Genomic DNA, 24,422 nt, shown 5'->3' with positions numbered 1-24,422 from the left:
CCGCATCCCTGGCGCTGTAAGGCCGCAGTGCTAACCACTCAACCACCTCATAACTTTGTAAACCTCTATCAGGTTGCCCCTCGGCGTCCGACGTTCAAGTGAAAACAAACTAAGTTTGGCCAATCACTCCTCATAGCTCTCCATCAGACGGGGCAACATCCTGGTAAAACTGTACTCTCTCCAAAGCCTCTACATTTTGTTCCTAGTATAGCAACATCCTTACCAGCCCATGCCCAGGATCACCCAAACTGGAGAAACAGCATCCAGGTGGGTGCAAACCAGATTGGATACCAAGCCCAAATAGTGGAAGAAGCAAGTGGAAACTGGAGCCTATCACCCATTGGATTCTTCAAACATAGCATGGCCCCGTCTGGTCTGTGGCAGGGTTTGTTGGTTATGATCCCAGCTGATGTTAGTACTGGGGAGAAAGTGAGGTCTGCAGATGCTGGAGATCAGAGATGGAAATGTGTTGCTGGAAAAGCGCAGGTCAGGCAGCATCTAGGGAACAGGAGAATCGACGTTTCGGGCATTAGCCCTTCTTCAGGATTCTCCTGTCATTCCTGGAGATGTTAGTACTGGACAAGTCAGATCCCAGACTGTGCATGGCTGGAAAGATCATGTTTCAGTTTTAATAAGCTCATCGTATCATAATCACACAATCAGGGCGACATGGTGGCTCAGTGGTTAGCACTGCTGCCTCACAGCTCCAGGGACCCAGGTTCGATTCGCGCCTCAGGCGACTGGTCTGTGCGGAGTTTGCACGTTCTCCTCGTGTCTGCGTGGGTTTCCTTTGGGTGCTCCGGTTTCCTCCCACAGTCCAAAGATGTGCAGGTCAGGTGAATTGGCCATGCTAAATTGCACGGTGTTAGGTGCATTAGTCAGAGAGAAGTGGATCTGGGTGAGTTACTCTTCGGAGGGTCGGTGTGGACTGGTTGGGCCGAAGGGCCTATTTCCACACTGTATGGAACCTAATCTAATCTAATGTTTCTGATTTTGCTTTAAAACTCAAACAGAAGTTTACTCACCAAAAGAAATGAAGACAAAATAGAATAAACCAGACTATTTACTTACAACGCAAATTCAAAAATGTTATAATTCCATTGATCCCAAAGCATTCCTTTACAAGTTCAAAACAAAATCCCTCATACAGAATCAAACAGCGATCCTTGCTCAGTACTGATACTTAGAGTCAGAGAGATGTACAGCACGAAGAGAGACCTTCTAGCCCAACTCATACATGCTAACCAGATATCCTAACCTAATCTGGTCCCATTTGCCAGCACTTGGCCCATATTCTTCTAAACCCTTCCTATTCATATACGCATCCAGATGTCTTTTAAATGATGTAATTGTACCGGCCACCACCACTTTCTTAGGGAGCTCATTCCATACACATACCACCCTCTGCGTGAAAAAGGTACCCCCCCTTAGGTCCCTTTTATATCTTTCCCCTCCTCTTAAATCAATGCCCTCCAGTTTTGTAGGAACCCTGAGAGAAATCTTGGCCTAGGAACACGGCAGTGCGGTGAAGCGAAAAGAATTTTCTGCCTGCAAAACTGACTTTCAGCTTGCTGTTTCAAGCAACTTCAATACACCCCTGCATTCCCTGGCCAACATTTCTGTCTCAGGCTTGCTGCAGTGCTCCAACAAAGCTCAGCGCAAGCTGGAAGAACAACATCTCATCTTCCACTTGGTCCCTGCAGCCTTCAGCACTCAATATTAAATTCAATTATTTTAGGGCCTGAGCATCTTCTCCCATGTCTTTACACCAACCCCGACACACCAGGCCTTGTCATCACACAGGGCTGCTACCACAAAACAACCCATTATCGGGCACTATGGTCCCCATTGGTGACTACCGATTCTCCCAGGCTGACCATTACCCATTCCTTTGCCCAACTGTTGTTGTCTCTCTCTCTGGCCTCCATCTCCATCCACCATTTACTCCTCTTCCTCCTCCTCCATCACCACCCCCATCCTCCACCCACAACCCACCTTCAGCATGTATACTAACTGTTTCCTAGCTACAATCAGTTCTGAAGAAGGGTTACTGGGCCTGAAACTTTAAAATCTGCTTTTTCTCCACAAATTCCAGCATCCGCAGTTCTTTGGTTTCTTTGGAAAAGAGTCATCTTTGGTCCTGAGGGACTGTCTAAGAAGATCCTCAACCAACATCGCTGGTGATCACCTTGTTGCTGTTTGAGAGTACTTGCAATGATTTAATTCATTGTCACGTTCCTCCATTGGCTACATTTTAGAAGAGGCTTTCACCACTGACTTGGAACTGACTTCTGAAGAAGGGTCAATGCACCCCCTCTGCTTTCGCTCCACAGATGCTACTAGTCCTGCTGAGTTTTTCCAGCAATTTCTGCCTTTGTTGAAGATTTGCAACATCCACAGTTTGTTTTTTGACGTGGAACTCTATTGCACATTCCTTCGTTGTCACGGGTCAAAGTCCTGGAACACACTCCCCAGTAACTCTAAGGTTTTCCTACATAGACTGCAGGTCAAGGTGGCACCTCAGCACCACATGAAGGCAATTAAAGTTGGGTAATTAATGCCAGAGTGCCAGCAAGATGTACATGCCGTCAACTGGTTTTGAAAGAAGCCTCCCATTCATGTCTCTTGCCCAAAAGGGTCACAGCAGTGCATGGGCCAAGCATGCTTGAGAGAGTTGCAGCATCAGCGGTTACGCTATCAGACGTTCTGTCCCTTTGTTAAATCAGTCAGTGCCTCCTTGGTGGAACCATTAACTCAGAGTCTTGAAAATTGTGGGTTTAAAGCCCACACTAGAGACTGAACGACAAACTAAAACACGATGATGCTCACGACAAAAATTAAGAAAGTGCTGCAACTTTGGAGACACCATAGTTTGCACAAGATTTCCAGCCAAAGGTCCATCTGTCCTCTTGGGGGAGACGAAAGGTTTGAAACAATCCAATCTATAATTTAACCTTCATCTAAAACCTGTTCAATTGCCAATAGCAGGATCTTTTTGGGCACAAATACGGCCCCCAAGTTTTCTACACTGTTACAGGACCAACCATTCATTGGTGCTTTGGAATATGTTTACAAGCACACCATATGTCTGAGCCTTTCCTATGCATCAAAATAAGGACTGACATGGTTCAAGATTGCCTACTGCCATCTCCATAGAGCACCGAGAGATGGCTAATCAATGTCAGACTTGGCAGTGTCACGAGAAAGCAAAAAAACCCAAACAAACCAAGTGTCAGCATTGACAAGGACGTTCAAATAGTAATTGATATCGCAATCATTAAACATTTATTTGTTAAAGCAGCATTGTGAAAGGATTTCATCACTCTTTAAATTCTTTGAGCCTTGGGTGTGAATCAACTACCAAGACATCACACCCTAACCCTATTTGCTCATCCCTTGGATCCCTTACAACCTGCAACCTTTAAAACTCAAAAACAGGCATTAGACGAAATCAGTCATTATGTAGCACCCGTGTCCACACTCAGTCCTCAGGTTCTGAAGCAGGTCAGATATTGCAAATACAGATACCATCACCCAGCAAATGACAACAAACAATCTTTGTATTCAGAACAGACACTTAACAGTTTTTTAAATTAAAATATTCCATAAAAGTTTATTGTATAAAAATCCATATTAAAATAAAGGTATTTAAGTTTGTAAAAATCAATGCAGACAGACAGACATAAATATAAATAATTAACTAAATAGAATCAATACACAGCAAAAGACAATAATGAAAAAACTGAGATGGGATATGTCACATAAGGCTGTACATATGTTTGCATACAGTATTAAGTAGTGCAGGACTTTCGATTTGGTACCCTGGAGGTAACTGCAGGGGGCACCACGTTGGGAAGGTCACAGGCTTCTTTAGATTGCTAGCACATTTGGGATGTCCAGTGAAACCCTTTCCAAACTAATTGGGTTGAAGTATTTGGAGACAGAAGTCCTCAGGACAGGGGTGATACCTGGGTCATTGATCACATGCCTGTGTTTGCTTGGGGGGGTTAACCAGGAAGTGCCATGTGCCAAACATGACTGTTTATTGACCTTCGAAAGGAAACGGAGGGAGGGAAAGAGATGGGCTGACAATTACAGATGTGCCTGCAGCTATTTGCTCACACTCTTCTCGAGAGGAAGATTGCTCGAGCTGGATGGCTTCTTTAACAAGGCTTCCCCACCTCCCCACCAAAAACAGAGGCATTCTACTCTTTGCAGGGGTGCTCAGGTTCCATCCATGTTGGTGGACTATCTCCAACACACGGCATCCCTTAAACAGCAGCTGGTTATAGGCTTTATCATTCCAACTCATACAGCCTTAAGCTGCCAGTCGTTCTTGTCCTTGCCACGTGGGCACTCTCATCTATCAGCGTGTGGGGAGAACGAAGAGCGGAATCTCGACGTGGGCTCATTACACCTTAAAACGGAGCCTGAACCAAAGTGTTAAGAAATGACGGGGGTCAAACACTTCCTTGAAAACGTAAAAGAAAATATTATATAACTTAGCATTCAATCCGAACGATACTTCTTGTGCTTCCCACTGGTACACTCAACCCCAACTCATATCGTGTCGTAACTTCTGAAGGTGGGGGAAAGGCAGGTTAGGCACATGGAAGTTATAAGCTAACGGTGGAGCCAATATAGACTTTACAATGCAGAGGAGGACAGCTGCAGATGTTAAAATACTGCAGTCATTAATAGATGCTTGGTGCAATCTTTTCCCTGGACATATTCAGATGTTTCAGTCCAGATTTAGGTGCAATAGAATTACTACTTGCACCCAAATATCCAGACTCCTTTGGGGGAGATTTAGAGAAACTTCCCCACAGAAATTTGCAGACTTGATGGGAGTAGAACCCAAAACAAGACAAAGCGCTCCTGACAGCTGCACTTAATACGCCTTGTAGTTAATACCACCAGCCAACCCACACACCCCAGCCATCATACTGGATCAGGGTTAAGTAAGTGGGAATATCGAACAAGGCCCCTTGACCTTTCTGCGAGTTCCACAATTACTCCTAAATGTTCTTAGGCCATTTAAATTTAATAGATAAAATGTTTTGGAGATAGCGGAGCATGTGAAAATGTTGAGAAACTTCCAGCAGATCCTGGAACTCCAATGAGCCTAATTTTAACACTAATATAAAAGTTAACAGAATGTAAAACATGCCCTTAAACCAGGTGGGAAACAGCCCTGTACAATACTCCGCTATAAGCTGTTGGCAACTGGTTAACATATAAAAAAAAAACACCAAATACATACACAGACACGATCAGCCTCAAGGCATTAACTTGCATTTCACACACAAACAGAAGTGAGGTTACCTTCACTGAAGTAACTGCTACAGTATTTCTGCACCAGAACTTGTAAAAGACCAGAAACGTGCACTAGATACCGAACTGCAATATCTTAAAAAGAACACAGCCCAAGAATAAATTTTAGCTGTAAAAACCAATAAATGAGTGAAAATTGCACACCTTGATGTAGTTATCAAAAGTTGCTCATACAGATATGAAGCCACAGAAAAATATTCTAAAAAAGATCACAGCTTTTTGTGATAATGCTTTTTTTTAAAAACGTAGATTAAAATGCAGAGTTCTGACCAAACTAAATTACTTTTAGAATGAGAAATCATTATCACAAGAATTAACAGGTCAGATGTGTCAGCAAGGGTCAACACAAACGGGGAAAGCGATCTGGAATGTTTTGCAATATTAGTATGGAGGTGATCTTATCTCTCCAGGAAACACCTGTGGATGTCACAGCACCGCGTTTGATCAAATGCAAGCTGGATAGCGCAGCAAAGGTTGCTCTGTAAAATGGGAGACAGCGAGACAGAAAAATAGGGAGGTTTAAAGGGCCAGAAAGGGAGATGATGAGGGACTGAAGAGAGAGAGAAAGTGATAGACAGAGAAAGGGAGGAAGGATGAAATCAACGAACATGGAAGAGGTGCAGGAAGACCTTTTCTCATAGATAGCTAACAAGGTGATTATTACTTAACACAGATGCAAAGCCAGATTCTTATCTCAAAATAAAACAAGAAAACAAGATTAATAAAACAACCCAAAATAGGAGAACAGCAAGCTTGAAAGCGGGAAAACAGGGAAAAAGGTCTTTAAAAAGATTTGGAGGTTAATCTAAACATAATTCATAGCATTCACAGCCCAATCACATAATACACTGCAACATAGAATAATTGCCAGAGACTAATTGTAACAATGAATTCCTGGAGTAAGTTATGAACTGAAAAACCCAACCCTTTCTATCTCAATGGACTACAATTCCATTCTGATGTCCTGGAGACACATACCTCTACTTACATTTGGGACATGAGGTATAATACTGGTTACTTGCAGCATATCGATCCCTGTAGACATCCATATCAACGTGCTTCAGACTGTAGCATGCCCCACCTTCAGAATCTCCCTTTAACAATTCAGCAGCCACTTGCTGTTAGGTTTTGCTGTTGCTATTATATGGTACCTTTACCAGATGACACAGAAAGACATCACGAGCTTGGTACATTGATCACTCAGTGCATGCCAGCATTGAAAATCACATGCCAATCCCTCAAGATTACTGCAAAATTAGGCACAAGGAGAAACTTGATCATTAGGTCCAATTGTCTTGCCAATCAAGTTCCCCCACAATCTCCAGCTTGGATAAATGGGCTACAATGACCAGATCAGAGCATTGGGATTCATTGATCACTGGAATTATTCCCTGGTGTCAGAAATTAACTTTGCCTCAACTCATCTCCAGACTGTTGTTTTCACTCCTTTGCTGCCCGATTGGCTGTTCTGCATAGGTTTCTTCCCTGGTTTGCTTGAATTGGAGCTCTTTTCCGTCGCTGTCTTGTTTGCCAAGAACCGTCTTTGGCTGTTCTGCACAGATGAGCCCTGGAAAGAAAACACATGTCTTGAGATTATCAAAGAGATACTAATCCGCGAGAAGGCAGAAACAGTGGCAGAAACTCTGGACTAGTAATCCAGAGATATACTGACCATTAAACTATTACTAAATGCCATAAAAACCCAACTGCCTCGCTATTGACCTTTAAGGAAGGATATTCCCCCATTCTTACCTGGTCTGGCCTACATGTGACTCTAGAACCACAGCTGTAGTATGTGGTTGACTTTTAACTGTCCTCAGGGTAATTAGGGATGGACAATAAATGCTGTCAATGCCCATCCCCCATGACTGAATAAACAAACTAACCTCTGCATAAAATGCTGTGCACCTCAAAAATAAAACAAAGACATAATAAAGTGGCAATGAATGATGTTTTCTCTCCTCTGCGACCTGGGATGTGAATCTAGCCCAAGATTTATAGCATAAAAATCTCCTCCACTGCAAGCTGGAATGGGTTGAGGTCTCAAACTAATTTCTAGTGCAAGCAAGTCCACAATACTAAGCAATAAGATGCTTTTAAAACAGACTGCTGGTATGTTACATCCTACCTACAGCAGTGTTGCTGAAGCTTTTCATGTTGCGCTCATTAGAATAAATGCAATCCAAACAATCAAAGTGTACAACAGGAGCAAAAGGTGCTGATTGATTGGCAAATTGACTCTGGTTGGCCAAGGTATTGCTATTGAATATAGAAGCCTCTGGATAATTCATAAAAAGATGCAACTCTTAAATGTCGTCCTTTTGTTGCAGACAGCAGGATCCTTTACATGAATTATGCCTCTTCTAGCCAGTGCAAATGAATCAAGCTTGACTGATTATCTTAGCGTGGTTGTTACTGGCACATTCAAGATTGTTCATCAAGAGACGCCCTAATGTGGAGTAGCATCTAACAGTTGATGTTTCGTTTTTGATTTTGCAAGGGCAAGCTGGGTAGAATACGGTCTGTACTCTGCCTCCTCCAAACAACCAAGGAATATGCACTTTGATTATTGGCCAGTCAGTGGGATGGTTCTGGACATTGCACTCACAATGAATTCCACACATGACAATACTCTGGATGGTAGGCAGAATGTCTTTTTGGAGTGGCATCCTGGGAATGGAAAATATTATGCCCATCATATTAGCATCATGACACAACTTGCTCAAAGTCTTGCTCAAATTTGGGAAATACTTTGCCACTCTTGGCTAACCAGAGTTGGTGACTGAAGCAGATATCATGCCAAGATGCAAGAATAGATGAAAAAGTTTCCAAACAGTTGAAGGATCAGTTGTTTATTTTAAATTTTTGATAGGCAAAGTCTTGTTATGCAAAGATATTGAGGAATTTGGGCCAAAGGCAAGGTATGTGGACTTAGGTCACAAGACAATCATGATCCCATTAAATGGGGGAATAGACTCAACAGGCTGAATGGCCTACACGTCTCGATATTCCTGATTGATGGAGTGAAGGGATTTGGGAGCAGGAAGGGCACAGAGTTTACATTACAGCTCATTTGGACTGCAGAATCAATGATGAGAGTGCGGTGCTGGAAAAGCATAGCAGGTCAGGCAGCATCCAAGAAGCAGGAGAGTCTATGTTTTGGGCATAAGCCCTTCATTCATTCCTAATGAAGAGCTTATGCTCAAAACATCAAATCTCCTGCTCCTCGGATGCTGCCTGACCTGCTGTCTTTTCCAGCAACACACTCACAACTCTGATCTCCAGCATCTGCAGTCCTCCCTTTCTCCCTGCAGAACCGATGATCTCAGGATATAGCACCCAATCAGTTGGTTTTACCCCAAATCAGTAACAGGCAAATGAACTTAAATAGAGGCAGTCCCCAGGTTGAGAATGGGTTCCATTTGTTCGGGGGAAGACAAAGGACAACACAAACTAGCCACCTGTAAGTAAAGAAAATGCTTGTGTGTCAGAGGCCTTTTAAATTATATCCCTGTACGGGATCACATTCATAACTCAGGGATCCTCTAACTTCAACCCATTTTGGGCATGCAGACTAAACTAGCTGAGCAGGGGCATTGTTAATCCAATCACAATCTTATTCTGGGTTACACATGATGTATACTTCACAGGAAGAGGCAATGGTCTGGCGGTATTATCACTAAGCTATTAATCCAGAGACCCTGGCAATATTCTGGGGACCTGAGTTCATAATCCCACTGTCACAGATGGAATCGAATTCAATATGAACCTGGAAGAGTTTAAAGATGACCACAAAAACATTGTTGATGAGAATGAACCTATCTGCTTCATGAATGTCCTTTAGGGAAGAAAACTTCCATCCTTACCCTGTCCAGTCTACATGTGACTCCAAACTTGCAGCTGATGTGCTTGACTCTGAACTACCTTCTGGGCGATCAGAGAGAGTACTAAAATGCTGGTCTCACCAGCACATCTACATCCTACACCACAGAAACAGGCCTTTCAACCCCACTCCTCCAGGCTGGTGTTTCCACACCACATGAGTCTCTTCCCACCACTTCTTCATATCACCCCAGTAATATAATCTTTTGTGCCTTTCTCCCTCGTGTACTTACTCAGCTTGTCCTAAAATGTATCTTTGCTACTTGCCATCAAGCTACTGAGCAACAGTGAAGGCTGGCTGTCCTAAGTCTTGCTCAGTCCTCTGGCTAGTTGGGTGGCATGGTGGCACAGTGGTTAGCACTGCTGCCTCACAGCGCCAGAGACCCGGGTTCAATTCCCACCTCAGGCGACTGACTGTGTGGAGTTTGCACGTTCTCCCAGTGTCTGCGTGGGTTTCCTCCGGGTGCTCCGGTTTCCTCCCACAGTCCAAAGATGTGCAGGTCAGGTGAATTGACCATGCTAAATTGCCCGTAGTGTTAGGTAAGGGGTAAATGTAGGGGTATGGATGGGTTGCGCTTCAGCGTGGCGGTGTGGACTTGTTGGGCCGAAGGGCCTGTTTCCACACTGTAAGTAATCTAATCTAATCTAGTGAACCTCTGCCTCAGGCACTCACCTCTGTTTTGACCACGAGGTTTAACTTCTGATCCAAGTTTCTTCGAGCAGATGCAGCCACCGCCTCTGAACCATCTGGGCTGTGAGGCGAAAGCAGGAGACGTTTAGATGGCACAATGGTCATGCTCAATCAGTGCAGTATATGTGGCATATATGTGGGGACATTATGTGGAACAGTACAGCACAGGAACGGACCCTTCAGACAACGAAGAACATGATGCCAAATTAAATTAATCCCATCTGTCTGCTCTTAGTGCATACTCCTCCACTCCTTGCTTATTCATGTTTATCCAAAACCTCAAGTGCACCAATTGTATATGCCTCCGCTACCACCCCAGTAGCATGGTCCAAACTCCAACTACTCTGCATAAGAAAATTTGCCCGTCACATCTCCATTGAACTTTCCCCCTCATGTGAAATACATGCCTCCAGTATTACGATTAAAACATGTCAGAAGAGTGGCTTGCCTCTCAACATTTGCATCAATCATTAATGATCTCTTTTAAAGAGGAAAAAATCTTTAAGGGCACTACATAGTATCCATAGTCTCACCACGGGTCCATGCAAAAATACCAATATTATTTGACTAAAGAGCAAAAACAGACAGAGAGAGAGACAGGGGCAGAGACAGAAAGACAGACTCAGCCACATACATACACACAAAGAAGCAGACAGAGTCAGATTTATACAAACCTGTCTTGCTGGATGCCCCTCAGGTAGGTAAAGAGCTCCTCCATAGCAGGAGCTGGTTGGTTGGAGGCGATGTGGTGCATGCTTAGCAGTCGTGATAGCTCTCCAATCTGCTTGGGAGACAGCACTCCACCTGAAGATCCTACACAAACAGACAAATCTGGAAATGAAAACAAGCCTCTGAAATAGTCACCAATAAACTACGTCCGATTGTATTAAAAACCCTATCCAGTTCACTCATGCTCTGTCAGGAAGGAAATCTGCCAGAATACCCAGTCTGGGCTACATGTGACTCCAGACCCACAGTAACATATGCTAACTGCCCTCACAACAAGCACAGCTACTCACAACACACCACAGAGAGTTCAGAGTGCTGCCTAACAAACAAAGAAAATCTTAGTGCTAGAATCAATAAGCCCCAACCCTCTCATAGCCTGGCCTTTTGCATGAACTTCAGCTCATCCAAAATTTTGCATACATTCAGACTTGTACCAAGTCTTGATCAGAGATCACACACTGTCGTCACTGTTTCTCCCATGAATGGGAAAGATTTAGAGGAATATGGGCCAAATGTTGGCAAATGGGAGGAGATTAATTTAGGATATCTGATCAGCATGGACAGGTTGGACCAAGGGTCTGTTTCCATGCTGGACATCTCTATGACTCTATTGACTAAGAGGTAACCTTATACAGGTTTATAAAAACATAAGGGACATAGATAAGGTGAATAGTCAAGGTCTTTTTCCCAGGTAGGAGGGTCCCAAATTAGACAGTGCAGATTTAAGGCGAAAGGGGAAAGATTTAATAATATCCTGAGGGGTAACTTGTAAAGCACAGGGTGGTGTGTGCATGGAATGAGCTGCCAGAGGAAGTGGAGGAGGTTGGTACAAAAACAACATTTAAAAGGCATCTGGATGGGTGCATGAAGAGAAAGGATTTAACAGGATATGGGCCAAATGCTGGCAGATAGGACCAGATTAATTTAGGATATCCAGTTGGTGTGGACGAGTTAGACCGAAGAGTCTGTTTCTGTGCTGTATGACTCTTTGACTCTAAAGATCAGTAGCCATTCCTTTAGTTTGTGTGGGATCTTAATGTGCACAATTTGGCTGTTCTCTTTCCTACATACACACTGACTACATGTCAAACAAGTGCTCAGATGGACACAAAGCCCTTCGGGGTGACACAGATCTCATTTAAATGGTTCAGTCTTCTTTCATGTCAGATGTCGCACCTGATTTCTGAGGACTTCGGGATCCGAGCGCCCGCTGCAAAGGGACAGCCTCTGAGGGGTCAACTTTAACTTTCTGCACGGCCTTGCTGGAAGGCTTGCTGTTCTGCCCTGCTGGGAACTGCCTCGTCGACTGGGGCTTGGCACTCTCCCAGAGAGTGGGGCAATCGTGCAAGACCTGAGATCCTCCTGAAAGTGGAAAGCACTGCATGATTTAGAGCAGGAACCACCTGTGGGCAAGAGACTCTTTGTATCTTGCTTATCGTGAGAGATGAAGCACCTTAATTTCAGCAATACCCTCAACTCGTAAATAATGGCGGAGGAACTAGAGAAGCTGGGAGTGTCTCCAGTCAGAGACCATGGGGAGATTGAATAGATGTGTTCCACATTGTAAGCCAATGTGGCAGAGTGAACAAGGGGAACTTTTGACCACTGGCAGGAGAGTTGGTGGCCAGAGGACATTATTTGTAAAAGACTTGGAAGGGAGAGGATAGCTTTTTCTTTACAATAGAGAGAGCTGCTGTGATCTGGAGCATGGTGGTTCAACAGTGACTTCCAAGAAGGAGAATTGGATGTTTGAAAAGAGCTGAAGGGCCACAAGGAAAGAGCAGCACAATTGGACTGCTCAAAGTGACAGCATGGGCTTGCTTGGGCCGAATGGCCTCATATAAATTAGGAACAGGGTTCTGCCCTGCTCCAAAATTCAATAAGATCATAGCTGATCCAATTGCAACAACAACTCCACATTCCCACTTAGCCCAATAACCTCCGTTGCTCATCAAGATTCCTTCTTCAGTGCTGGTCAATGTTACAACAACACCAGACTCTCGATGGCGAAGCTTTATTGGACTACCTCTGTTTAAAGTCAACAGGGAATTGGACCAGATATCAGAATAATGGCCCACCGTGCCTTGAGCCCACACTGACTCAGGCCAAACAGCATCATGTTCAGTTCCTGGTTAATACAGTCAGAATGGATACTTATATGAAGTGCCAAAGGGGGGGGATGAGTGCTTGTGGAATCTATTATCACTTTCAGAAGGGGAGAGGGGTACATTGAAGGATGGGAGTTCCATATACCACATAAACTGGATGCCCCTTCCCCACTTACCTTGCTGGGACACCACATCATCCTGAACTACATTAGGCTTCACGGGTTCTGCACCAGTTTCCACCGGATCCCCAGGCGATCGGTCTAATAGCTGACAGTACGGGAGAGAGGGAGAGACAGAGAAAATATTACGGAGTCACAAGACAAAAATAAACAACAAAACAACAGCAAGCTTTCAACTGGGCTGACAAAGCTTTTTAGAACATCCCTAAATCTACATCCCCGAATGCATTGATACTAAAAAGAAATGCACAAAGGCTATTTACACCCAGTCTCGAGCAATCACAGCAGGTCCGGGTGCTGCTCAGTAACCTAGCCTGTTTCAGAGAAACCATTTTACTCTTCACCTTTTCTTGGTTGTGAATCTTGACCAACAAATCGCAGAACAACCAGCGGGTGAATTCAATTCCTTCCATCAACATTCGTTCCATCTGTGCATTCTGGGCACAGTTCAGCCTCACCAACTTGATATCGGGGCTGAAAGGGTTGGGTTAAACTATAAGGAATAAGCACAAAAGGTCAAACACGACCCAATGTGCAATGCTACATCTTCCTGCTTAAAGGCTGAGTAATGCTTGTGAGAACCACCCACCTACCATCTGGATGTAATATTGGAGCTCGCTGCTTTGGGAGTTCTGCTCCTGGGAGGAGGACTGTCCACCTGATGACTCAAAGCTGCTGTTCTTGGTGGTTCCACCCTCGCTGGCCAGCTGATCATGGGTTAGCCTGCTGTCATCAGCGTCCTCGGTAAATGGGTGCTCAGCCAGCTCGTCTGGATGGGCCCCAGAGGCTACAGAAAGAACACAAAGACAGTAGAATGAAAGGCCTCCCATGCATTCCCAGCACAAATCCTTTGGGTGGTGCAGGCTTTTCCAAAAGGAGGAGGCCAGGAAGATAGTCTTCAAGCAGCCAACATCTTGTCCACATCTCCCCTTTCACTCTTGACAACAACCCAAAACTTTCTCCTTCGGAGTGTTAAAAGACTACATAGTGCTGGCAAAGAACAGCAGGGAGTTGTCCCAGTGACTGGATTAACACTCCTCCATTCAACAAATCATTGCATTGCTCCAGCTCAGGAGAAGGCCATTCGGCCCACCGTATCTGCACCAGATCTCTGCAAGAGCAATGCGCCTTGTGTCACACTCCTGGCTTTTCCCTGTAGCCAACACACATTTCCCTTTTCAGATAATGCCTTGACTGAACCTGCTTGCAACCTGTTCTCAGGCAATGCATTCCAGATCCTAACTACCTGCTGCATTAAAGCCACTTTTGCTCACACTGCTCCTGCTTCTTTTACCAATCATTTTAAATTCAAAGTCCTCTGGTTCTCAGTTCGAAAGAAAAACTGCATTTTGCAGTCAATGTAATTTGTGAAGCACTACTCTAACATAAGAATTAAAATTAAAAAGCAAATTGACTGGTTTTTAACCTCCATTTTGGAGTAAGGAATGGTAGCAGCACAGATCTAGCAGCCACATGATGCTGGTATGACTGTCAGGCAGGCAAAAACACACCTGTATCTCTCTCCAGTCTTCCTCAGGCTAGGGTTGCTCTCAACCCTTTATAGTCAATTAATTACTTTTTGAGGTGGAGTCACTGTTGCATTGTAGGTCACTGAGCAGTCAGCTTGCACAAGGAAGCTATCATAAACTGTAATGATGGTAATCAGTTCTAGTTACAGGCAGCACCCACAAACGCAAACAGACTCCATTCCACACAAGTCGATTTGTATTTAACACACAGGACAATATAAAGCAGCTGTTTGTCAGCACAGGAAATGGTCTTTAAAATTACAGCACTGTATGGGATAACTTTCAGAAGTAGGACATCAGTAAATCAGGGACCCCCTTCATATCGGTTGTGGAGTGAACATTAGTTCCTGGACATAGGAGAGAACTTCCCCGCCTCTTCCTTCATTGGACCCATCATTCATTCAATCTTTTAAATTAGAAGCCCAGGGCAAAACAGGTCTCGGTTTACCTCGTCATCTGAATGACTGAACATTTAACTCAATACCTGCTCACAGAATGTTGACGTAGACAACAGGGTCAGGTTCCGGAACTGGATTTGAATCCATGATTTGGAGACTCTGAGGAGTGGAGGAGGATGTGAGAAGGGGCAGAGAAAGAGGGGAGCAGCACAGGGTGGAAACGTAGAAAGGAGGAGAGAGAGAAGAAAGAAATGTGGAAGGGGGCACGGAGAAGGAGAGAATGGGATGGGGGGGGGGGAAGAGAGAATGGGATGGGGGGGGAGAGAATGGGATGGGGGGGGAGAGAGAATGGGATGGGGGGGGAGAGAATGGGATGGGGGGGGAGAGAGAATGGGATGGGGGGGGAGAGAGAATGGGATGGGGGGGGAGAGAGAATGGGATGGGGGGGGAGAGAGAATGGGATGGGGGGGGAGAGAGAATGGGATGGGGGGGGGAGAGAGAATGGGATGGGGGGGGGAGAGAGAATGGGATGGGGGGGGAGAGAGAATGGGATGGGGGGGGAGAGAGAATGGGATGGGGGGGAGAGAGAATGGGATGGGGGGGGGAGAGAGAATGGGATGGGGGGGGAGAGAGAATGGGATGGGGGGGGAGAGAATGGGATGGGGGGGGAGAGAATGGGATGGGGGGGAGAGAATGGGATGGGGGGGAGAGAATGGGATGGGGGGGGAGAGAATGGGATGGGGGGGGAGAGAATGGGATGGGGGGGAGAGAATGGGATGGGGGGGGAGAGAATGGGATGGGGGGGAGCAGGGTGTGATGGGGAAGTGGGGGGGAAAGGGAGACGAGGGAGGGGTATTCACACATGGAATGTGGGCAATTAAGAGTCAACTACATTACTCTGGGTCTGGAGTCACATGTAGGCTAGACCAGGTAAGGGTGGCAGTTTCTTTCCCTAAAGGGCATTAATAAACCAGCTAGGTTTTTCCGACAATCAATAATGGATTCATAAGACCATAAGACATAGGGGCAGAAACTCGGCCATTCAACCCATCGAGTCTGTTCTGCCATTCAATCATGGCTGATAAGTTTCTTATCCCCATTTTCCTGGTTTCTCCCCTTAACCCTTGATACTAAAGAACAAATCTACCTCAGTCTTAGATATAGTCAATTTCCTGGCTTCCACAGCCTTCTGTGGCAATGAATTCCATAGATCCACCACTCTCTGGCTGAAGTTTCTCCTTATCTCCATTCAAAAAGATCTTTCCTTTTCTCTAAGGCTGTGCCCTTGGGTCCTAGCATCTCATCCACATCCCGCACCTCCGCCCTCAGACCCAACCCCTCCAACCGCAACAAGGACAGAACGCCCCTGGTGCTCACCTTCCACCCTACCAACCTTCGCATAAACCAAATCATCCGCCGACATTTCCGCCACTTCCAAACAGACCCCACCACCAGGGATATATTTCCCTCCCCACCCCTCTCCGCCTTCCGCAAAGACCGTTCCCTCCGTGACTACCTGGTCAGGTCCACGCCCCCCTACGACCCACCCTCCCATCCTGGCACTTTCCCCTGCCACCGCAGGAACTGTAAAACCTGCGCCCACACCTCCTCCCTCACCTCCATCCAAGGCCCCAAAGGAGCTTTCCACATCCATCAAAGTTTTACCTGCACATCCACTAATATCATCTATTGTATCCGTTGCTCCCGATGCGGTCTCCTCTACATTGGGGAGACTGGACGCCTCCTAGCAGAGCGCTTTAGGGAACATCTCCGAGACACCCGCACCAATCAACCACATCGCCCAGTGGCTCAACATTTCAACTCCCCCTCCCACTCTGCCGAGGATATGGAGGTGCTGGGCCTCCTCCACCGCCGCTCCCTCACCACCAGACGCCTGGAGGAAGAACGCCTCATCTTCCTCCTCGGAACACTTCAACCCCAGGGCATCAATGTGGATTTTAACAGTTTCCTCATTTCCCCTTCCCCCACCTCATCCTAGCTTCTAACCTCCAGAAACTCGATCCCCTGACCTGTCCGGACTTGTCCGACCTGCCCAGCTCCTTTTCCACCTATCCACTCCACCCTCTCCTCCCTGACCTATCACCTTCATCTCCTTCCCCACTGACCTATTGTACTCTATGCCACTCTCTCCCACCCCCACCCTCCTCTAGCTTATCTCTCCATGCTTCAGGCTCTCTGCCTTTATTCCTGATGAAGGGCTTTTGCCCGAAACGTCGATTTTGCCTGTCCTCGGATGCTGCCTGAATTGCTGTGCTCTTCCAGCACCACTGATCCAGAATCTCCTACCAATAACTAATTCATGGTTATCAGTAGATTCTTACTTCCAGATTCTTTGTTGAATTCAAATTCCACCATCTACCATGGTGGGATTTGAACCCAGGTCCCCAGAACATTTGCTGGATTTCTGGATTAATATTCGAGTGATAAGACCACCAGGCCATCACCACCCCAAAGAGGGAGAGGTGCAGAGGGAAGTAGGCTACCTCTTATGCCCAGGTTCTGCTTTACCTGTTACCATGGTCTCATCCACCTGTGGCTCCAGAGGCTGGAAGCTGCCGTGGCTGAGGAAGCTGTAATTTAACAATTGGCTGAGGTCTTCCAATGATGGATGGTAGGGCAGCAGAGGGAGCATCATTGACTGATTCTGGCTCTGCTCAGAGAAACACAAGTTCCCAGACAGTGGTGGCTGGTCACCACAGTGCAGGGGACCCTGCTGCGGGTAACCTCCCCCTTTCATCAGGGGCTTCAGAGTTTCGGCAGCAGTTGAAGCCAGCGTACGATGTCTGCTGAGGTTGTTGGGACACGGGTCAGACTCCTGGTCTTTGGCTGCCATCGATGCCAGTTGGTGAGAGGGAGCCTGTACCACAGGCTGCAAGGGAACGCCCTGAGGAAAGGAACCATGGAAGCTATGACCATCCAATGTGGAATTATCCACGAATACACAAGCCTCTCGGTTAGTGTAGGAGGGTCGTCCGCCCTCAATCCTGTCTCCCTGAACCTTGCAATCTGGAGCCAGCGTGGAGAAATGGGATTCCTCCCTTTGGCTGACACAGGTAGAGTTCTGCAGTTTGACCAGATTCTTGTGCACTTGGGCGCCAGACGCATGAGTGTCCCTGCTTTCGGAGGAATGCTTCAGCCAGTCAGTGTCTGAGGTTGGGACAGGGTAAGGCACTGTAGAGGAAGACGAGAGATCTGAGTTGTTGATGGCTTCCGAGGCCGATGTTGTGCGGTTAAGTTCCGTATAAACAGGCACTTGGTTGTGACGAAGGGCAGGTTGCTGCTGGAGACATTAACACAGAGTTGTTAGAACTGTCACCTACCAAAGAATGACTTACAAATAAAAACACATTTGTATTACCTTAACGTAACGTGGGATAGAGGCATAGCAGAGCTGGAATGACTCCTCTGCACTCCAGTAATAGTGCTTCCGCAGCAAGGCATAGAATTACAATGACCCCAGGAGTTTGACTGTCAACCAGTGCAACCAAAGTAAGCACCCATTAATGTAACAAACACAGTACAATCCAGCAATGACATTTAACACGTTTAACATCAAACTGACAGTATTGAAACAGGCCATTCAGACCATGCTGGTATTTATGCCCTCCTTTAATCCCTTCCCTTCAAAGTTCTTTCTCCCTCTTATTTATTCAACATCCCCTTAAAAGTACCCAAATGATTCACTGCAACCACTTCCAGTGGCAATGGGTACCCAGAGAACTGGAAAAGAGGTTCCTCCTGAGTTTGTTAACATCTTATTGATGGCCCTTAGGTCAGGTCGTCTCCACAACAGGAAACATCTTCTCAATGCCTCCTCCATCAAAGCTTTTCATCATTTTAAATTAAGCATCAGCATGAAGATTATGTTAAATCTGTATAAAACACTGGTGCAGCCTTGGCTGGAGTAACTGTCTCCTTGTGGGCACCACACTTTAGAAAGGATTACACTTGAGGAATTCTTCCTTGTGGTTACCTCTGACTTCCTAATCCAAATGAAGATGAAAGTCACTGATGATTAATATACTGCCTTTTTACAAGGCTTCATTATCTCCTGATTTATTCTCTGTCCTGCCAAGTACTACTACTTGGGGTCCTTTAACCTCGTCCTGACAGTGTGCTTTCGTCCCTTTGTTATTTCTGACCTCCATTAACATGGAATCTATAGCTTCTGGTCAAAGATTTTTTTTGCTGTTGCCTCCATACCTCCGAACCACCACCCTTTCCCTCCTGCCTGTGCTTTCAAAAAGTCACATACCTCTGAATATTTAGTTACCAGCTTTGATCTCCTTGTAACCATGTCTCTGTAATGGCTATAAGGTCATATCCATTCACCTTCATTTGTAGCATCAATTCATTTATTTTATTCCAAGTCCAATGCAATGGAAAACATGCGGGTAGGACAAGCTGGAAGTCCCCACAACTCAAACATCCACAGCCAAGTGGCTGCAGCAAGTGATTAGGAAGGCAAATGGGAGGTTGGTATTTGCTGCAAGGGGAATTGAGTTAAAAAGTAGCAAAGTATTGCTGCAGCTCTACATGGAGCTAGTGCGACCACATCTGGGAGTACAGAGTTCTGGTCTCTTACTGAAGGAAAGATATAACTGCACGAGTAGCTGGTCAGAGAATGTTCACTTGACTGAGTCTGGAGATGAAGGGGTTTACTTTATGACAAAAGATCAAGCAGTTTGGATCTTTACTCAGGAGAAAGTGAGGACTGCAGATGCAGGAGATCAGAGTCAAGAGTGTGGTGCTGGAAAAGAGCAGGTCAGGCAACATCCGAGGAGCAGGGCATTTGATGTTTCGGGCACAAGCCCTTTATCAATGGGATTCCTGATGAAGGGCTAATGCCCGAAATGTCGATTCTCCTGCTCCTAGGATACTGCCTGACCTGGATCTTTATTCAGTAGTGTTTAGAAGAATGGGAGGTGACCTTATTGAAATAGACAAGGTTCTGAGCAGGCTTGATAGGGAAAGCACTGAAAGGATAGCAGGGATGTTAAGGATGGCACAATAGCTCAGTAGTTAGCATTGCTGCCTCACAGCACCAGGGACCAGTGTTCAATTCTAGCCTTGAATGACTGTCTATGTATAACTTGCATGTTCTCCTTACGTTAGTGTGCGTTTCTGTCGGATTCTTTGGTTTCGTCCCACAGTCCACAGATGTGCAGGTTAAGGTGGATTGGCCATGGGAAATTGTCCCATAGTGTCCAGGGATATGCAGGTTAGGCGAGTTAGCCATGGGAAATGCAGGGTTATGGGGATAGGATATCGGGGTGGGTCCTGGTGGGATACTCTTTGGAAGGTCAGTGTGGACTCAGGCCAAATGGCTTGCTTTCACACTGTAGGGATTCTATGATGTTTCTCCTTGTGGAAGATCATGTGGTCTCCCATATAAGATGAAAAGGAGAAGAAATATTTTCTCCGGTGGTCAGTTTTGTGAACAATGGAAGTGGGGCAATAATTATATTCAGGGCTGAGGTGGAAAGATCTCTGATCAACAAGGGAGTCAAGGGATATTTTCTTCTCAGGACTATTACCCTCTGGTGAGCTTCAGTTGGAAGAACATTTTTTTTCCCCCATCTGGGGACCCTATAGCCTCAATATTGTGATCCTTCATAGAATCAGATAATCCGTACAATGTGGAAGCAGGCCATTCAGCCCACTGAGTCCACATTGACCCTCTGAAGAGCATCCCACCCAGATCCACCCCCTACCCGATCTCTGTAACCCTGCATTTCCCATGACCAATCCACCTAACCTGCACATCCTTGGACCGTGGGATGAAACTGGAGTGCCCAGAGGAAACCCACGCAAACACAGGGAGAATATGCAAACTCCACACAAATGGTGGTCTGAACTGGAATCGAACATGGGTCCCTGGGGTCGTGAGGCAGCAGTGCTAAACACAGATACTGTGCCGCACCCTGTTAAACAAGAACATCAAAGGTCAAACGGGGAATGTGGCATTCTACAAATAAACAAATTGGCAGGCCCAAGGGGCCACATGATCTCTCGCTGCTCCTAACTCTTGTGTTCAAGTCTACTGGGTGTATGTGTGAGGCATCTTTCGGCCACGTACCGAGAATCTCTGGAGGCCTGGGGGCGAGTCTTCGGACATCAGCACTTTCAGTGCTTCGTTCCAGTGTGTCTGCATCATGCTCTGCAACTTGATCACCATCTCACCTCGCTGCACCTCCAGCTTCCTCTTAGTGGTGAGGAGTCTGCCCATCTCCTCCTGCACCTTCGCCAGCCTACAGCCCGTCATGCAAGAGAGGAAGACTTGCAATTAGACAGCACCCGTCAATGCGATGCCTCCCAAAGTAACTTACAGCCAATGGCGTACTTCATAAAAAGTGCAGTCACCATTATGAGGCAAAAAATGCAACAGATAAACTCTGTCGAGCAAGAACGGGATTGCGATCAAAATTTACTATTGACCATGATCAAGAGATAATCGTCAGCTGCAGGACGCTGGGGCAATCTTCACCGCTTTCTGTTGTAACAGTGGTCCTATGTCAAACTGAGAGGTCTCTGTCTATTGTCCCGTTTCAAAGGCAGCACCTCAAAGGGTGCAGCTCTCCTTGGTACTGCTCTGGGAAGCTTGGCCTGCTCGAGTATCTAGGTGGGGAGCTGTGTAGGCAAATAAAATACAAACATAGGATTTCAGAGAGCTAACACAGAAATTGCTGGAAAGGCTCAGCAGGTCTGGCAGCTTCTGTGGAAAGAAATCAGATTCAAGGTTTTGGACCAAAAACATTAACTCTGGTTTCTCTCCACAAATGCTGCCAGACATGCTGAGCTGTTCCAGCGATTTGTATTTTTGTTTCTGATTTACAGCATCCGCACTTCTTTTGGTTTTATATCAGAGGGCTAATTGCTTTCAAAGAAAACAAAACATATTTTCTGGGTTGATTCCTTAAAAGTTTTCACTTTTTTTGTGTTAAAAAGGAATTTGCAAGGCTTTGCTTAGTCTGAGATTTTGAGAGGAGGTGGTTTGAGAACGGTTGCAGAGACAGAGGCAATAGGTCTTGAACCCATGACCCGTTACTCTAGATTGAAAGACTGCATTAATGGGCATTAATATAGGAGTTGGGAGATCATGCTGCGGCTGTGCAGGACATTGGTTAGGCCACTTTTGGAATGTTGTGCGCAATTCTGGTCTCCCTGTTATAGGAAAGCTGTTGTGAAACGTGAAAGGGTTCAGAAAAGATTGGCGAGAATGTTGCTGGGATTGGAGGGTTTGAACTAGAGGGAGAGGCTGTACAGGCGGAGGCTTTTTTCTCTGGAGTGTCAGAGGCTAAAGGGTGACCATATAGAGGTTTATGGATGAGAGGCATGGATAAGGTGAACAGCCAAGGTCTTTTTCCCAGGGTAGGGGAGTCCAAAACTAGAGGGCATAGGTTTAAGGTGAGATGGGAAAGATTTAAAAGGGGTCCAAGGGACAACTTTTTCACACAGAAGGTGGTACATATACAGAATGAATTGCTAGAGCAAGTGGTAGAGGTTAGTACAATGGCAACATTTAAAAGACATCTGGATGGGTACATGAATAGGAAGGGTTTAAGAGGGATATGGGCTTAACGCTGACAAACGGGACTAGATTAATTTAGGATACCTGGTCAGCACAGACGAATTCGACAGAAAGGTCTGTTTCTGTGCTGGATAAGTCTTTGACTATGACTCTATGACAGAAACTCTGTCCTCGTCTACTGAGCCAAATGACTGTTGTTTGTAATATGGATGCCGGGATTGGGGGAAACAAGTGCAAGAAACACCCAGCAGGTCAGACAGCATCCATGGAGAGAGAAACAGAGTTATTGTTTCAGAGTTGACCATCAGCTCTGAAAGGAAGACATGGAGCTGAAACACAAACTTGTTTTCTCTCTGCCCAGATGCCACCTGACCCGGTGAGCATTTTGGAAACCTGGTCAGCATGGACAAGTTGGACCGAAGGGTCTGCTTCCACACTGAACATCTCTATAACACTATGACTGAGATCCAGTGACCTCGGTAGACTACTTACTTTGATTAAACAGAGTCTCTGGATTTTAAGAGGCTTTGCATGATGCTCATCATCATGAAATTGTTCACTCCTACTTTCTGTTGCTGTGCACTCGTACCAAACATTGTCTGTTCTACTGTGGGTAACCAATACTGGGAGCTTCAACAGACTATTCCCAAAGTAATATTTGGACATGGGCGTCGTTGGCAAGGCCAGCACTTCTCATTCATCACTAATTGCCCTTGAACTGAGGGCCTTATTTGGTCATTTCAGAGTCAAATCACTTTGCTATAGATCTGGAGTCACACGTAACCAGACCAAGCAAGGACAGAAGATTTCACATAATAAATCGCAAGCTACAGGACAGTTGGGAACATACCAGGCTGTGCAAAAAGGCCAAGCACCACAAAGGAGAATAGAAGGAGGGAGCTTCCGTGGCAATCAAAGCAAAATAGAAGTAATTTTGTTTTAAAAACAAACCCCCTACCTGATCTCATACCCCTCAGCTATGCCACGGTGCCTCTCCTCTCGCTCCTGCAGTTCCGATTTGAACTCAGCTAGCTGCTTACCCATCTCGACCTCATGCTGTGTAGCCATTTCCATGATCTGTTTCCTAAAGAGCAGGACAAGAAAAATCAGATATCACAATCTCCAACAAGAGCAAGGTGTTTTAGCCACAAAGCTTAAGTTAGCATCCTTGGGGATCTTGTGGTACAATGGTAATATCTGTATCTCTGAGCCAGGAGGTTCACATTCAAGTCACATCTGAACAGAAAATTAGAAAATATCTCAGATCATTCAGAAAACTTGCTCCAGGTTTGCAGAGTCTGGAGTTCTCGGGCTCTTGTGGTGAGGTGATAGTGTCCCCACTCGGATCAGGGGCTCTGAGCTCAAGTCCCACTTCCTCCAGAGGAAGACAATAACATTTCTCAACAGGTTGATTAGAAAATAACCAGTAATAAATATCGTCCCACTCACAGGTCGACGCCAAGGCAGACATCCAGCTCACGTGGATTAAAGGGACGGCATGCAATCCATAGCTGAATACACTTCCTCCTTCGCTTGATCAGTAAAGTCCCACACATACACCCATTTGCTTCCAGCCCTCACCAAAAGGGCTGTTGTAGTATAGTGGTAGAATCCCTACCTCTAGCACAGAAGGCTAGGGTTCAAGTCCCAACTTCTCCAGAGGTGTGCAATGGTATTTCTGAACGGGCAGTTTAGAAAACACCATTCTTTTTTCTAGATTCCATAATGGCTCATTGTCCTCATCACAGTTTACAATTTTTCAAAAGTTAGGATCGATTGCAAAATTTGAAAATTAGCCCTCTTTCAAAAGTTCTAGATCATTTGGACTGGAGGCTAGCTGCCAGCGTGAACTGGGTTAGAAGGACCATTGTTCTGAACTCTATTTGTCTAATTTCTAATTTATTCTAACAATCTGCAATGCTGGACTTCTTAATTCTTTATTTTCTAATTTTTTTCCCTAAGAACTTGTGGTGAAGAACCTGTACCTTTCTGCCTACAATGGCGCCGTACAAGGCGAATT

General features: G+C 45.6%; 1 protein-coding gene across 12 annotated transcripts in view; it reads right to left on the bottom strand.

Moving 5' to 3' along the window:
* Positions 1 to 3,305: 3,305 nt before the first annotated feature.
* The window catches only part of cntrob (centrobin, centrosomal BRCA2 interacting protein), a 49,683-nt gene continuing 28,566 nt past the window's right edge, over positions 3,306 to 24,422 (bottom strand). The window contains exons 12-22 of one of the 12 annotated variants that reach the window (XR_015754355.1): positions 23,361 to 23,486; positions 20,951 to 21,122; positions 17,380 to 18,151; positions 13,517 to 13,710; positions 12,921 to 13,011; positions 11,813 to 11,998; positions 10,582 to 10,720; positions 9,890 to 9,968; positions 6,313 to 6,901; positions 5,326 to 5,409; positions 3,306 to 4,430 (exon numbers count right to left, since the gene is read on the bottom strand). Coding sequence is in view for 7 of the 12 variants with exons in the window: in XM_043683474.2 (XP_043539409.2) it covers positions 6,755 to 6,901; positions 9,890 to 9,968; positions 10,582 to 10,720; positions 11,813 to 11,998; positions 12,921 to 13,011; positions 13,517 to 13,710; positions 17,380 to 18,151; positions 20,951 to 21,122; positions 23,361 to 23,486 (1,906 nt within the window). In the remaining 5 variants the exon portion in view is untranslated. Of the gene's footprint in view, positions 6,902 to 9,889; positions 9,969 to 10,581; positions 10,721 to 11,812; positions 11,999 to 12,920; positions 13,012 to 13,512; positions 13,711 to 17,379; positions 18,152 to 20,950; positions 21,123 to 23,360; positions 23,487 to 24,422 lie in introns of those variants that run through there. The other 11 variants (XR_015754356.1, XR_006310314.2, XR_006310311.2 and 8 more) reach the window with 11 other exon arrangements.

The sequence above is a fragment of the Chiloscyllium plagiosum genome, unplaced genomic scaffold (genome assembly GCF_037043375.1).
Source record: "Chiloscyllium plagiosum isolate Xiang-an unplaced genomic scaffold, Cpla_swu_hap1 HiC_scaffold_44, whole genome shotgun sequence".
In the NCBI taxonomy this organism is placed as follows: domain Eukaryota; kingdom Metazoa; phylum Chordata; class Chondrichthyes; order Orectolobiformes; family Hemiscylliidae; genus Chiloscyllium; species Chiloscyllium plagiosum.
Note: the sequence above shows the minus strand (reverse complement) of the source record. Positions and strands in the feature narration are given on the sequence as shown.